The sequence below is a fragment of the Calonectris borealis genome, chromosome 3, assembly GCF_964195595.1.
Source record: "Calonectris borealis chromosome 3, bCalBor7.hap1.2, whole genome shotgun sequence".
Lineage (NCBI taxonomy): Eukaryota > Metazoa > Chordata > Aves > Procellariiformes > Procellariidae > Calonectris > Calonectris borealis.
Genome location: NC_134314.1, coordinates 109360371 through 109376670, shown reverse-complemented (window position 1 = coordinate 109376670; position 16300 = coordinate 109360371). Strand labels below are relative to the sequence as shown.

Sequence of the window (16300 nt, the reverse complement as noted above, 5' to 3'; positions counted from 1 at the left end):
ATTGAGAATAGTGCAGCAATGGATGAGACGAGAATTAAACAGGGTTTTTCATTTGTAAGGTCTCTAATTCTCTTTTGTTGGTGTTTGAGAGACATCTGGGAACAGGAGGAGAGATTTTAATTCTTTGTTGTTTGTTGCATGTTAAAAATCAGCCATTTCTAGCCCACTGGGAGAATGAGCAAAGGGTTGACTGTAAGACCAAAGGGGTCTGTTATAGCAATAACTCTAAGGATCATTATAAGACTGGATTGACAGCAGGTTGGTAACAATTACCTGATAAAGTCTGAACTGTATAAAATCTGTTCATTACAAAGCCTCTATTTAATTATCCATTTTAAAATACAGATGGAGAAATGGGTAGTACCTGAAGGTCTCTGAGAATACTGTTATGGGGGGTGGAATCTTTGTTCTGGTCTGAAATTTCTATAACATCCTAGCTTAAAAAGACATTGCAATTGGAACTGTTGTTTTCTGTGTGGCTACTTTATCTCAGAGTGAGGATGGGGAAATAATTAAATATAAACAGGAAGAAATTAACAGTGATTGCAGGGGGTGTTTTGTAAAGTGTAAATAAAGTAATGCTCAGAGCTACCTGCAGTTCTTTTCACATTCTGCATCTGTAAAGGTTCCCTAAACCTAATTCTAGTTAATGCTAATGACTTAATAGTGCAAATCGTGTTAGGAGCAGGATGAAGTCTCATATTTAGCCAGAGATGAAATTATATGCATGGGCATTAGAAAGTCCCTCTGGGCTAAGAAGCCAGCTCATATGCAGAGAGATGGGCTAAGTAAGCTGAGAAGCCTTTTCCTCTAAGGTCAGCGGTAAGTTAACAGAAGCAGAAATAAAATCTCCCAGAACTCACTTCAAAGTACTCTTTTCCCTTCTTTTAAAGACAACTTATGTTTAAGGAACTACCTTATCAAGTAGAGAAATTGTGGTTTATCTCTTCCCTCAGTAAAGGACCACTTCAGTCCAGTAACTTACCAATTTAGAAAATCACACTGGAACTCTCAGGATGCAGAACAGGAGCAATGATCAAAATACATAGAAAAACAGTGGCATCTGCTGTGGTCATCCTCTTTGAACAGGCTGAAAACAGGAGGCTGATTCTCACTTTGGCTCAACTGGTGTAGGTCTGGAGTAATGCTGTTAATACCTTTGGAATTACATAAGTAATTGAAATACAGATTGATCCACTATGTGTTCATAACTCTGCAGGCATTAGGGATTAACATGGTTATTGTATAAAGTTACACATGCATGGCACAAATGATGGCATCAAAGAGAGAAATTTTAATAAGATCCTTGGAAGCTTGTGTTCAGAAAGAATGCATTATGTGATATAACTTGAATGTATCTATAGCAGCTTAATTAGGCTTGCAAACCATCCTTTCAAGGAAATTCTTGAATTATTAGACATACTCTTTCAGTTGTCTGCATAGGTCCATGTAATTCAGCACTTCACTATCGCGTTGCGTGTGCTTCCAGTCTCTGCCCTAAACTGCAGAATATTATTTTGCAAATTTTGCTGACTTGCTGCCCAGATAATTCAGCTCTGGTAAGGTTGGGGTTTTAATGTATTTTGGGGCCTTCCTTCATAACATCCAAGTTGAGCCAGCAGTCAATAAGTAAACATGTCGTTATGTGTGTCCGCATTGCAGAATCTTCGGCCTCAGGAAAGTCGGACTGTATTCAGTGGCTCTGTCAGTATCCCATCGATCACAAAATCCCGCACAGAACCAGGACGATCGATGAGCGCAAGCAGCGGGTTAGCAGCACGTAAGCAAACAGAACTGTGTTGATTTGGGATGTACAACTATTTTAGGGAAACGGCTACCTGCATTTGCTTCTATCCATACCACTACTAGACAGGATTTTCAGAAGTGATCGCTAACTGTATTCCCATTGAGGGCAAGCACAGTACTTTAATCTTGCTTTCAAAGGAGCACATGAATAAGCAGCTAGCACTTTTGACAGTCCCACATTTGTAATTTGTCAAATTTTTAAAACTGACATTAGAATTGAAACTACATTCTTACCCTTGGGACTACTTTGCTGCTGCTGAAGTGTTTTAAATCAGGGGCAAGTTGTTCACAAGCTCCGTGGTTATTAGCTTCGTTGCTGAACTGTGTAGAGCTCTTGATGCCTCTCTTGCTGCTAGTGCAAAGAGAAAGCAATAGAAAACTTGCTGCTGGCATGGAAGAGTCACATTGCATTGGAAACGCCTCTTCTAGTGCTGCCATGCTGCCTTTGTGTGCCAGAGTCATCTCAGTGACCTGTGCTGAGACCAGGCAAATGGACCATGTGAAAATAGAGGCAAGACTTCTCTAGGTTTTTTCCTTTCCTGTGGCACATGCTGCATTTGTTGCACACTGCCAGCTGCTTGCAGAAAGCATGTGTGTCTGCTGTAGTCTGTACCTGCTGGTACAACCCACCTACTCCCTGGGAAAGAGGCCACTGGAACGAGGCTGCCACCACAGCAGTTTCTACAACTGCTGGTTTTGTCGGGAACATCGTGACGGTGTCTGTGCTGGGTAAAGTGTGCTAATGCTGATGTGCCAAGGGAGGGACCAAAGGATCCCTAGGAAAAGCTGCAGCTGGCAGCAGATGAGATAAAAGCCCCCACAGCCTGCAAGCCATGAGCTGAGCATCTTGGGACATGCTGGAGAAAAGCAGAGCTAACCAGAGAAACCGCTAACAAATTTCTAGTACCTTGAGTGGGTATCTGTAACACAGTTTAATTCCTCCGCCCATTTTAGGATCGTCTGCACAAAATGGCAGTGCTTTGCGGAGGGAATTCTCAGGAGGTAGCTACGGAGCAAAGCGTCAGCCTATGGCATCGCCCTCAGATGGTTCCATATCCTCTGGTGGCCTGGACCAAGGCAGTGATGCACCAACAAGGGACTATGAGCGAGAGGTGAGTGATAGGAGAAAGAGGAGAAAATTTAAGTGTGTTGATAAAGATGAGGAGGTTAAATTCTGTCATGGGTTTGGCTACAAGTTTGGGAGTCCTTGACAACGAAGACTTGGATTTCCTGTATTTCAAGCTATCCTGACAAAAGACTTTGGTCAAACTGTGTCAACTCTGGTCCTGGTATTTAACATGCAGAAAACGCTCTCTGCGCTCCTTACCTGGAGATACGTGGGCAGCGAGGCTCCCAAAAATACTGGCCCAGTAGAGTAACAGCTTGATAGTGATCTGTCACAGCTTGAAGTGGTGATATTCCTTCTGCCCTTTATTTGCAAAGACTCTTAAGCTATTTTAGCAACCATTTCATGGGAGACATTTTGTACTCAAGAGTGCCTGAAGTTAACAAGGTAATTTAAGAATTATTATATAATAATTTCATTTAGAGCAGAAACTGGATTTAATAATTCATATTCTGGGCAGAACAAGACAATCATTATGATAGCACTGCAATCCTGCCCAGTGCTCAACTCAGTCCCTCCAAACAAGAAAGTTTTACATGAGAGGGTTCAATGTGAAGTTGGCCAGTAAAACTTCCCCAGCCCAGTGAGAAAGTTAGAGATCACACAGGCTTTTTGTGGTACTGAATATATCTTTCCATTTGAAGCTGGAAGGCAACTATCAACCCAAACTCAAGCTCAGACATAGTTGCATTCTGCTGTACTCTGGAAGATCCAGCTGGAGTAACTTGATAGGATGCTTTGAATTAATATCCTGGGAGTGACACAGAAGAGGTAGCTGTGATGAAGCCCATACCACAAAGATTTCTCAGTTTAGTGCAAGAGCATCTCAGATCATAATCTGTGAAAAGGCAGGAGCCATTGTAGCTTCACAAGCAACCTGAAGTTGCACACTCTGCTGACCAAAAGGCCCTTGGCAACATGCAGACTGCAAGAATCCCACAGGTGCTGTGTCCTTATGTCAGTGTCAGTTATGCCTGCTGAAAGCAGAGTTATCTGACCGCTTACTCTTAAGTCTCCCTGGACCGGGAAATTCTGAGCAAAAGAATTTCCTCGTTTTTTTTGGACACAAGCAAAAGATGTGGTGGCCTTTGAATCCAGTCACCTGTTGCTCAGACACCCTCAGTCACTCTCAAACTTGCTATCCTGTTACTTACTGGTGTTCTTCTGTGTCTGTGGGCTGCAGGACTCTGACTCTCCGAGACACTCTACTGCATCGAACAGCTCCAACCTCAGCAGCCCTCCCAGCCCGGTTTCTCCTCACAAGACCAAGAGCCTCTCCCTGGAGAGCTCTGACCACGTGAGTTGGGACTCATGAACTGCTTCAGCATTCAGATTTGACATCACAGCAGCTTGCTGTCCCCATGGCTGTCCCCATGGCTGTCCCCTTCACTTATTCCAGTTCTCACCTTCATCATCCTAACCCTCCCCATTCCCTGTCTGAAAGTGATCTGGGAGTGGGGTACAGAGGAAGGTAAAAGCTGGTCGTCTTCAGCACCGTTTGGCACTGCCTCACCCTCCCTTCCCCAGATTTGACAGCAGCAAACAAGCAAAGCTAGGGTGTTGGTAAATATCAGATGCTGTAGATTTGTATTAGTATTGGTTTAATTTTTGTGGTTACAGCTGCTTTAAAAGACATATTTATCCCACCCCCCTTCCACTTCCCAAAAAGTAGCATAAGTAGACCAGACCAGTATCAACAAGAGAAAATTCAGAGGGATTTTTTTTTCCATTACAATAGCTCATTGTACTGTACAAAAGTAGCACAGACCCCCTCCCCTACGTGGGGAATGATCAGTATGTCAGAGGCACATAAAAGCTTTCAGCCACCACGTTTGAATGTCAATCTGATTGTCGCCAGCAAATCCTTATTGATTAAAATGATGCATATTTTACTACAGTACAGAGTTTAAATAAATACACAGATGTTAGAGTAAAATACGTATGTATATATTCAAAGAAAAAAAAGCATTGTGTATGCAGCAGAAGATGGATGCTTATTTAAGAGAGCCTTTAATTTAAGATTTGTGTTGTCCCTGTTTTCATGCTCGGTAATATACAGACTTGGAGGCCTGGCCTAAAACCTTTCGCAGGACATATTCCTTTTGCGTAGCACTCGCTGCACTGGCGGGAGAGGTCCCTGCAGTGCTTTCACAACATTTCTTTACTTCTGGCGGTAGCATAACTAAAGCTATAATTCCTACTTTCATGTTAATCCCCATCCTTTGCAAAAATGACAGCAATTGGAAAGCAACCCCCTGCCCCGACAACCAAGGGCACCAGTCAGCCAGGTGGCTGCCCTGGTTTCTTGTGTGCTAGCTGCGCAGCTGAGGAACCTTACAGCATGCTACAGTAGAGGTCCTTAAGGCAGCAAGGGAGTTCATTGCAGCAGGATTCAGCAGGAAAACTGTTTCCCTGGGTCAGCCTTTGTGCAGGTGTAACTCGGAAGGGAGCAGTCTTCCACATCTCCCTGACCATCCCTAACCAGAAAACCGTTACTGTTGTTACCAAATACTAGTTGCTAATACACATCAGCCAAATGAGTGCCCTTAGCCCGAAGCTAGCCGTGGCTGGCTATGCTGTCACTGTAGCAACGAAGAACCTTGAAGACTGACCTCACACTGTTCACACTGTGGTAGTAGAAGATGCCTAGTCACCCACAACTGCCGCGCTGGCAAGGTTGGTTTTCCTCTCCCTCCCCATCCGTGCTGTGGGTTTGTGCAATTTGCAGTTGTTTCTGTGTGCTCACCTGCTGTTTGGTTCCAATAGCAGGTCAGCTTGGAGGGCAGAAAGTATTGTGGTAGAAGACAGAGCCCACTGAAGTTGCAAAAATAAATAAAAAGCTGAAGCTGGTCATGCAGTCAACAGAATAAAGTGAGAGACTGATGTACAAATGGATGGTAAGAGGAAGATGTCTCTTCTCTTTACTTAGCAAGGCAGATGGTTTTTCATTTGGGAGTGTGTTCAAATGAGCCTCTTCTCAGTAGTATTGTTGCTGGCTTTATACTATGACCATACTCAAACATACAAGGGCTTTTTGTATTTAGAATACTGGTTTTTGTGGGTTTCGGAAACTCATTATGGCTCTTATTAAACCATTCCATATTCTTGCAGTCAGCAGTATATAGTGTTTCACCCACACAGAGACGTTTGGAGTTTTCCAGTTTCTGTCTTCCCTAATGGAAGTTATAGGTAAGTTCAAACCATGTACAGTAATTTCCAGGTATGATCTAAATGTGAAATAGGGAGTGAGACACAGATCGTTTAATCCATTTAATCATGCTGGGTCTCCTAGCTAAGATTTCTCTTTCATTCTGAATCAAGAGGCTTGTCCAAGTTTAAGCTCATTCAATGTTATTTTGGGACAGGAATTCAAGAAATTTTTTATAAACCATCATATCAAAAGCCTGTCTCTCTCCTGTTTGGGTTTTTCAGAGTAGCAAGCTGGTTGTGTTTGTTTTCACTTCAAAGCTACTACTTTTGCAAGCCTGGCATTTAATATTAAAAGCTTTAGCGAACAGCTAAGCACTTGAAATTAATTCCTCCCAGAATAGTTTTCAGTCTTTCTGAGGGACAGATAGGCAGGGCGTTATTGGCATTATTAAAATTCCACATCAGCTTCTTTTAAAGGCTGCATATTGCTTCAAGTATAGCCACTGCTTTTTCCCCACAATTCCCTCCTTTTGGTGAAGCATGTCCACACACTTTTCAAAGCCTTTGCAGACTTAGTTTTGTATTTACTGTATGTTGTATTTAAACATTAATCTTATTTTGATGTTGAGAGAAGGCATTTAAACAGCAGTCATTTAAGACAGAGCAGCCTGCGTGACAGTCCCCCTGAGAGAGGGTCACAGGATCTTTTTCGTGCTTTTTTTTTTTGCAGTTGAGCTAATGCTCTATCTGAAAATGGAACCCAAAGAGCCATGACACAGCAAACAATTAAATCAAGTAAACCCCTATGTTTACTCCATTACGGTGCCTGCAATCTATTAATACCAGGTGCCTGCAATTTATTGATATCAAAACCTGACATTTTCAGGCAGAGCGTAGGTCTGCTGTGTTACAAAACTAAGCTCTAGAGGATGAGAGCTCCACAGGCCTACACTGTTTGTACACCACAGTTTCTAAGTCTTGGCAGTCTCCTTTAGGATTACTATATTTAATCATTAGTTTGGTACTGTGCATTTTTATACACATCTGTTCAAAAGAGAAACAGCAACTGTTCTCTCAGTTGAAAAGCAAATGACCACATCACTTATTTGAAAAGAGAAAAATTGTCCTAGGACTTGAATAGTTTTATATATTTGGGGACCATTTGATTATACACTCAATTTTAAACCACACTCATCTTTTTTTGTTGGTATGAACACTGAAAACATATGCATACTGTAGCTGAGCTTTATAAATACTCATCGGGCTAGGAAAAGTAACTTGGTCATTTGAACTGTAAGACTCTTGACTGGTATCTCGAAGACAGTTGTCTCTTAAGGTTTGATGTTTGCTACTTTGCACTGTAGCATTGCTTCAACTTCACAGTTAGAGGGCTGCATTTTGTTCAGGGAGCTTAAAATCTCCCATTGAATTTTTGACTGTAGCATATGTTCTCTGTACACAGTATGTATCGAGCTGATTTTTTCCTTTTGGCTGAGACTGAAGGTGTTTGCATTTTTGACACTGCTTAAACACATGGGTTGTTTGGTTTTTTTGCTTTTTTCCCTCTCTTTTGATGGCAACAAAGGATCTGAACAGATTCAGGCAGCTACTAAGGATTCCAGGTTATAGAATGAAAAAGGTTTGGTAAATAGTTTTCCCCTGCACGTGTGCGCACACAGTATGTGGCTTCCTTCCACATTTCATAAACCCAAAAGCAGGGTTATAGTACTCTTCTCTATTGCCTTTGATCTGTAGAAGACAGCTGGTGGTTTCAAAAAAACACTCCTGAGGCTGTGGCAAAGTAGTTGCTTCTTTTCCTCTCAGTTGCTGTGGCTGGTTAGGAAGGTGCATTTTGCCCATTTTAACAAGTTTCAAAACTGAGTCAGGAATGTTATCTCTTTGATTTAATTCTGACAAAATTACAAGCCAGGTGTGTTATTCTCAGGTATACCGCAGAGGGAAGTTAAGGGTCTTGTCATACCAAAAAGCATAGTGTATTTATAGAAAGGTAGTTTAACCGCATCTAACTGGTTCACAGAGTGTGTCAGCCTTTCAGAACAAAACAGTTGGAGTATTAACACAGAAACAGATTCTGACACCATATCGTCTTGCATGGCCAGACTCTGAATGACAGGACAAACATGCTCTTGGGTGGAAGAAGGTTTTTTTTTCCATTTTATGCACACTGTTTAATTTTAAATGAGTACATTAAGGATAAAATTTATTGCAGTACAAGTACCCACACCTCCTGAGCATTAGTCTGAGAATCAAAGTGGCACATAGTAGCTTCTGCTGTGGTTTTTTTTTGTTAATAGGAGTCAGTTCCATGGAGGAAATGGGACAACTTTCTGCACTAACACAAACTGCACCCTTCTGCGTGCATTGTGTTCACACTGTATTTGATAAACAGCCCCAGAAACCACTCTGCTGCAGGCTTTCCAGTCTAAATTCCAACTCTACTTTGTCTTTCATTCTAGCTGCAGCTCAGTACAACCTATTTTCATTCTGCATTTAAGAAAGTCTCATCCACAGGGAAGAAATCCACAAACAAACCAGTGTTGGTATTTCAGAGCAATTATACCTGCCTTTTTATGTATGACAGTTTCATATCATTTATTTTTAAAATATGTTTTTTAGGTTTTTCATTGTAATATTATTGTACAGTTTTGCATGGCATAGATGTAATCACTTTTTTTGTTTTAGAGTATAAAAGCTGACAAGTGTGCGTGTGGGGGAAAGATTCTGCTTTTTGCCTCTTCTCACTATTTTGTTTAATGCCCTCAATGTTTTAGGGGACATTGTAAGAGATTCTCTGCTACAGAACAATGATGTAGATTCTTTTGCACAGAAATATTTAAGGTGGAAAAGTCAACAATGTAAAAATGACTTACCACCAATATTTTATGTTGGTAACACACTTAATATTAACCTACTTTGATGTACTGCAATAAAACAGGGAACTGTTAGAAATGCAGATGTTTTGTCTTTTTTTCCTACCTCCCCATGTTACGCTTTGAGGAGGAAATGGAAAGGGGAATAATGGTGTTCTTGAAGATAAAATCAACATGTTGTAACACATCTGTACAAGTACACAGTGGGAAGAAGAGGGGTATATGAGAAAATCAATTTAGTTCTAACAGCTTTCAGAAAAAATTACTAGGACCTTTTTGAAAATTCAAAGTCAAGCCACCTTATACTTTGGTATATTGAACTTCACCAGCTACAGATTTCCTGACCTTTTCCTTAGGTCAATATTTCTGTGTCAGTATTTGTAGTCATTGTTTCTGATGTTCCTCTTCATTTAGTTACACATCAAATGTTTCAGCCTTAGAGGCTGGGTTCTTTCTTATTTCTGAGCTACCAGCATCGAACTGACTTTCATGCATCTCAAAATACCTGTGAAGTTTGCATGTGCCCTGACCCTTTCACATCATCCACCAGCTCCTCACAAGTCAGCCTGGGATTTTCTCCATACCAGAGTCTGTCTGTTGGGACATCTTCCTCTTCATTCATTACCCTGTTGGTAAAAGTCCTAGCTTCGATTCCATGCTTCAATCACCCCCTCAACCCGCAGCAGGAATAGAGGACTATCCTGTTACTGATCCTGTGTCGCCAGCAGGTGCCAGCCTGAGCATTCTCCCATTACCAAAGACCACCAGCAGTCCCCTCCAGGAACAGTCAGCATGCTTCCCACTTCTTACATGGCCACAGGCTACCTTACGCCACAGAAACTTCTGATCCTGTGCCTCTCCTTCAGTCAAAATTATTACTTTCTCAGCCCCCCGCCTCTAGCTTAGGTGGATTTAAGCCTGTGGGCTCATCCCATTTAGGCCACTGCAGGTCTCTCCTAGCTGCTGTAGCTCTGTGAAATATCATCTGTTTCCTGTGCTCTGACTTTTACAATCAGTGCTGTATTTTTGATTTCCCAGGGTTCCAGTTGCACCACCACAACTGTGAAGGTCTTGTGAAATGGGCCTTCTATTGTCAAGGGATTTGGACATTAGAAAAGCAGAAAGTGAACTGCATGTTAAGCGTCCTGTTCTGCTCCTCAGCATTCATTTTCTGTTTTGATGCAGCAGCCAGACTGACTAAAGAAGGGAGGAAAAATCACTGCTACCACATGTAGCCTGAATCTTGATTCTTTAGATGGAAAAAGCCCTGTCTTCAGATTTAACCTCCCGCTTGCCCTGTCAAACAGTTTTCTGCAAGAGGATCCTTCTAGAACTTTGCTGCAGCAAGCTTCTGAGAAATGTTCATATCTTTCACCTACATGTGTAGTTCAAGCAAATGCACTGGCTGGTACAGAGCAAGCAGCAGTGTTCAAGTGTTCTTGCTCACTGTAAAAAGCCATGACTACTTTGACTTGAAGCCAGAGCAGTGTCTTTCTGGCTCACCTTTTCTCCACAGCTGTTACACTGACATGCAGTTCCTCATGTCACAAATCTCTCTGGATAAATCTACAGGAATTATTAACGCTTTTAGAACATACACAGAAGGCCAGGAGAATTAGGGACTGAGAGCTCTAATTAGCTCTCCTAATAAACATCTTACCTTCTGCTAGTTGCTACCCTTCAGGCAAATGGAAAACTCCTCCATTGTTCAGCTTGATATTATTTTTAAACACGCTCTCTCTCAAGGGAAGGGAAATGTTTGCTGAGAGTTAAACAATCACTCCCCAGCACGGTATACAAAAGATCTGTGGTCACATGAACAAGTGCATACCAATCTCACCTAGTTGTGCTTACTGGGAAAGTGAACTCTTCAAGTTACTTTGCCTTCTTTGCAAGTTCTCTGAACATACTGGCTCTGAATCTTCAGTTTCAGAAATTTTGCTCTGAAGCTCACCTAATCCTATTTCCTTGTCAGCTTTTTATACTTTGCTTTTTAACCTTTAACATAAGCATTTAACATCTCAAACAATTCCACTGTTTTTACAGCTGCAAGGTCTAGATCCAAAAGAAAAAAAACTAAACAATGTCTATCAGGACCCAAAACAACAAGGAAAGGTTCCTCTATCAGTGTGCAAAGTTAAACAGTTTAATGCAAAACTATTACTTCACTGAACAGCAGAGTTCACTCTTCTCAAAGGGTTAGGAATAACCTGACGAGTACTTTTAGTTGAATTAAACAGTACTGGATCTTTCTCAACCAAGTCTTAAATGAAGCAGTTTATATGTTTAGGATCTGGGAATAAAGGTCATACAATAACCTGTTCTCCTATTTTTCAAAGGTCCCTCCTGAGAGAGGCCATTTATTCGCTTACCTGTTCTTTACCTCTGGAAGTGTCAGTAGTCAGGATTTCTTATGTACTGAAGTTTAAGATCATACAACCTCTGCATTCCTGGGCTGTGTTAACTGAGTAGGACCAGCTGAGCTGCTGCTAAGTATCTGGCACTTGCCAGATAAGGACATCTGCCTTACTAGCACCAGGTCAGCATGAACTCCAACAGCCACTCTTTCTTCACACGTAGAGGAAAGGCAAAAAGACCTGTGTCCAGGAGACTGGTAACAGAGTGATTCAAACAAAGGAAAACAAGAAAACAAGTCAATTACCAGGGATTTTCATGGCCAGACCAATGGCTGATGTCCGTCTGGCTCCTGGTAAACTTGTCACCATCACTGTTAGCACTAGTGACACAGCTGCAATGGGAAGATGAAGGAATAAACAGGCCATAGATAGATGGCTTTACAAGGGTAGTAGCAATTCTTTGAGCAAACAACTGCAACAAGAGGAGACTTGGAAGCTTCTCCTTCTGCTCAACTCCTGTTTATCCCACAGAACAGGACATGGTTCACTTGACTGTTCATTACTCCACCAGAAGATGAAAAAACTGCAGGCAGAAGGCCCACCGCACAAGCACTTTTTTATTGAAATCAGGAAGTTGTACAGGTACAGGCTTTGTACAAAAATCTAAGGAAGTAAATTTCCTAGCTTGACTCCAATAGTTTAAAACTCTGCATCTGGTTTTAAACGTGGGACATTTCAGCAAAAGCTTGAAATGCTCACGAGACATTACATGTTTGTCTGCCTTGCCGTAAGATCTGCATTACAGGGAAACAGAGAGACAGACTAGGTTCTTGGTTAGGAGTCCAGCAAGCAATTGGTGTCAGAGTTGTAGCTTATCTAATTCGCCCTCAGGAAAGCTGATACCTATCAGACAGTGAAGAATCCCACTATTTGTGCTCAGATATAGCTCTGCTGATTACATGTTTGACTCCCAGAACTGAGATGGGTTGTGTGAGTGTACATGTGTGTTTAAAAGATTGACACTCAATTCTCAGATTTTTAAAATACTTCCTATGTTTAGCTTGCAAGCCAAAAAGAGGCAGAAAGCATAAAACTTCATCCTATGTACACACACACCCCCCTTGCATTGAATCAGTGTCAGTAAAATCCAGGAGGGTTCTTAGACTGCCACCATTTGACTTACAAAAATGGGGGGGAGGGAGGGGGTGCTGAACGTGTCTGTGGTAGGGTACACCTTGGTATTTCATTCTATAATTCACAGTATGAAAACTACTTGAATTCCACCTTAGCATGAAAGAGGGAAGGTTTTTAAAAAATGATTTTTGGGGAATTACAAACAGGTTTCAATATTAAATTCTGCTCTTGTCATCCTTCCCCTACTTGTTACAAAACCCAATCAATATGCAGCCACCATCACAATGTTAAAAATGCATTCAAGGTAGTTGGCTGGTACCTTGAAACAGTACAGACGTGCTGAAGAAGATAGTTTCCTGCAAGCTGCGGACTGTACTGGCATCAGTGTAGGACAGACACGGCATGAAAGAACAGCTTTGTCCTTGTGAAACGCACACTTGGCTTCCAGGGCACAGGCTGCTGCATCTCAAGAGGATGGAGAGCTGGGGTGCAACGCATGGGAGGCTAGAACGCTCTCTGCAAGGCTCAGATGAACTGTGCCCTCAGAACAAGACATGTTAGTTCATTCACACTACTCCTCTGGCTTCTTGCCCCTACTGCTCCAATATTTGCTATATGCCTCCTGGAACATGTTTTTGCAGGGAATTTTGGCCTTCAGTTTGGTGCAGATAAGGAAAGAACCCCCCATCTTCCGATGAAGAGAGTAGGTCTCCTCTGGCGGAGGGACAAGCCGATGCTTCAGCATGACTGGGATTAAACCATGGATCTTTTCAGTGGTGCTTTGGCTGCCAAAATCAAAAGGTTCCTCAGACGCAAAAGCCTCTCCCAAGATGAGGACAGCATTTAAGTGGGCATCTTCCATTTCCTGCCCAAAAGGAAAGAGTCATAAATAACATCACTAGCCATTTTAACCACCAGGGAGGAAAAGGAGAAATGCTAGCGCTAACAGCAGCAGCTCAGGAAAATACCTAGCTATACCGACAACAAAGGTCACCTCCAGCCCCCAGCAAGACTGATGAACATTTGGTTAATACAGTTTCAAACAACTAAACCTTCCAGAAGGCCATCTGCCCAGTCATGAAATTTCAGCAGTCATCACCACCTGCAGGGTCTTGCTGGGGGACAGAAGGAAGGACAGTGGTTTTGGGGCTAGCTGTATCATCGTTACTGCTCCCGCTCCCAAGAAGCGGCTCTTTTGAGAAAACAAAGTTCTTTTGAGAGAACAAAAGCCAACCCCCTTTTTTGCCCTCCTCCCTCATCCTTATCAACAGGGCTTTCAGACTGACATTGGCTTTTACCAATCAAGAAATCTGGGGAAGTCCAGAGACCCACAACAAATTTATCACGAGCCACCACTAAAAGCAGACCCTTCTGCTCCATACCTTGACTTCATAGCCAGTGAGGAATTTCATTTCAATGGACTTCTTCAGTACTCTCTCTCTGTCCATGTCAGCAGCTGCCTTGATTACCTGAATAGGAGGAACACTTTCAGGAGAGCTAGGGGATGACTGAAAAATGTTTTGAGTACAGGACTACAGGTACACAACCTGCCCGCTCGCTTCCTTGCCTCTGCCCTCATCTTCAGGGGTCTGCATGTTGGCCAGTTCAAGAGCTACTGGCAAAAGATACAGCTGCTGGCTCTCCAAAGCTCTTCCCAGTAGGGCTGCACATAGCCCAGAGAATGTAAGGGACCATCAAAAAAGCTTCACTAATCAATCAGCCCCTCCCCCAACAAAACAGCAGAGCCAACTGTGAGAAGCTTTAGGTGACATCTGTTGGCCCCTGGCAGCTCAATTTATCAAGTGCAGAACATGGTGATCACAAAGGAAGCACATAATGACTTCACATAAATTTGTAAGTCTGTAAGCAAGCTAGAAATCACAGGAAGAGACAGCGAACAGGACAAGCAATTCCTGCATACCCTCATATAAAAATCACTGAATTCTGAGTGCTCTGATAGGCTCTGCTGCCCGAGTCTCCCAATAAGCAACATTACAGTTCTCCACTTCTGTCATGCAATTTTAACATCCAAACTCAGATAGCCAGAGGCTTGCAGCAGACATGCAGAAGGCTATGGTAAGGGATGAAACAGGAACAGAGATCTCTCTCTTGCCTCCAGCCCTGCTTCCCTCCACACCCAGACTGGATTCAAGTACAAAGTGATACAGCTAATAGATAAGCAGAATTTCACAAATTCTCTAAGACCCCCAGTGCAGCACTCTAGGACACAGTGCAAGTCCTCACCTCTATGTAGACATCTGTGAACTTCTCATCAAACCCTCGAGTTGCTCCGAAGTCCAGCAGGGCTACCTGGAAATGGACAAACCCATCTGTATTACAGTGTCAACCAGTCAAGTAAAGCCAGACCTTAAGACGACTCCCCATGTCTTCAGGAAGCTCAGCTGGCTGGAGAGCCTTTCCACTGCAGCTCAGCTTCCCCCTAACTCCTTCATTTCCTACAGCAGCACAAACAGTTGCACTAGTACATGGCAGAGGAGGTATGGCCTGTGCTCACACTGTCACACCTGCTCAGCTGGTAACTCCACTCAGGCTTTCTGTGTGAGGACAGAGCAGCACAGAACCTTTTCCCAGCACGTCCCAACACAGACCTCAGGGATGAACAAGCAATTCCATCTGACCTGCAGGGCACAAGCAAGCAGCCAAACCAACAAGCAGGACATCGGCAATTGCTTCCCCAGGCACCCTTACCTTCAGCACAGCACAAGACAAGAGCATTGAACTAAAGAGTCAAGAGTGCTCTGGTAGAGCACTGCCAGCTGCAGCTTCCACTGACCAGCTTCAAAACAGACCCTTAGGCTAAGGAAGTAGCTGTGACTGGATCCAAGGCCAAAGATAGGCAGCCAGCCAGGATTACAGGAGCCCTGCTCTCCCACCCAGGCCACGTGAGGACAAGTGGCAGAGGGACAGGTTTCAGCTGTCCTACCTGCCCAAGGCTCAAGGACAGGTATCTGAGAGGATCTCAGTAAGGGCTCGTTAAATTCTGGGAGTGGGGAATAATCAAAAGCTGGTGAAAACCAGCTCTTGTACAGGCAGAACAGCGGCTGCTTGGACTTACCTTGTGCAACTGCGGGTCATAGAAGAAGTTTGACCAGTTTGGGTCAGTCTGCATGTACCTGAACTCAAACAGCTCCCGCAGACACAGGACCAGGATGTTGTGACAGATCTTGAAAAGCAAGGAGAGAAAGAAGCAAGTCAGGAGGGCAGCAAGCCCTACTCACACACGTAATTTACAGCAGGCACTAGCAAACAGGGAACATGTCACCACACTGGCAGGTACTATCTGTTCCATGCTGCAAAACTCCTGACGAGGTGAGAGAGCGCCTCTGCAGCAACTCCCAGCCCAAACCTGCCATGGGACATCCTTAGCAGACAGCACAGATGCCATGCAACTTTTACATCAGCCTGAGCTGTAGTTCATATCAGCCCCTGGATGTGCCTCCAGAGAGGCTGCTACCCTGTATCTGGCAGCTAAGGGGTTGTCCAACGTGTTGCTTGTGTCCTGGTCCTGCCTTTTACCTTCCCAGCTTTGACTATGCACTTGGTTGTTGCTTTGAGAGCAAAGGAACATCTTCACAGTGCAAAGAGGGATCCAGAAGCAGAGGTGGGGGAGGCTAGCGGAGCATTACAGCCTACGCAGGTGGAAAGTCCTGCAGGATCCTGGCCAAAATGAAGCCAATGCAACTCAGGGGAAATGAGATGCTGTTCCAGAGCATTTTAAGTTAAAGGCCCAAAGAAGCTAAAGAGGAGAGTCTCTGTAAAGCTGCCAAACAACATACAGAGCTAGGTCCAAACCATTTCTGAAAGGGGTCTTCACT

At 43.3% G+C, this 16300-nt stretch overlaps 2 protein-coding genes across 5 annotated transcripts in view; one reads left to right on the top strand and one right to left on the bottom strand.

The window, feature by feature from the left end:
- CDC42BPA (CDC42 binding protein kinase alpha) overlaps nt 1–9052 on the top strand; it is a 192187-nt gene extending 183135 nt beyond the window's left edge. The window contains exons 38-40 of the mRNA XM_075147264.1: nt 1663–1780; nt 2761–2918; nt 4116–9052. Coding sequence (XP_075003365.1) covers nt 1663–1780; nt 2761–2918; nt 4116–4247 — 408 coding nt within the window. The 3' untranslated portion in view covers nt 4248–9052. The remainder of the gene's footprint in view (nt 1–1662; nt 1781–2760; nt 2919–4115) is intronic.
- A 2877-nt stretch (nt 9053–11929) lies between these two features.
- Nucleotides 11930–16300, bottom strand: part of COQ8A (coenzyme Q8A) — a 50820-nt gene continuing 46449 nt past the window's right edge. For all 4 annotated transcript variants that reach the window (XM_075147265.1, XM_075147269.1, XM_075147266.1 and 1 more), the window contains 4 exons: nt 15541–15648; nt 14709–14774; nt 13847–13933; nt 11930–13329 (listed from right to left, as the gene is read on the bottom strand). In XM_075147265.1, coding sequence (XP_075003366.1) covers nt 13036–13329; nt 13847–13933; nt 14709–14774; nt 15541–15648 — 555 coding nt within the window. In that variant the 3' untranslated portion in view covers nt 11930–13035. The remainder of the gene's footprint in view (nt 13330–13846; nt 13934–14708; nt 14775–15540; nt 15649–16300) is intronic.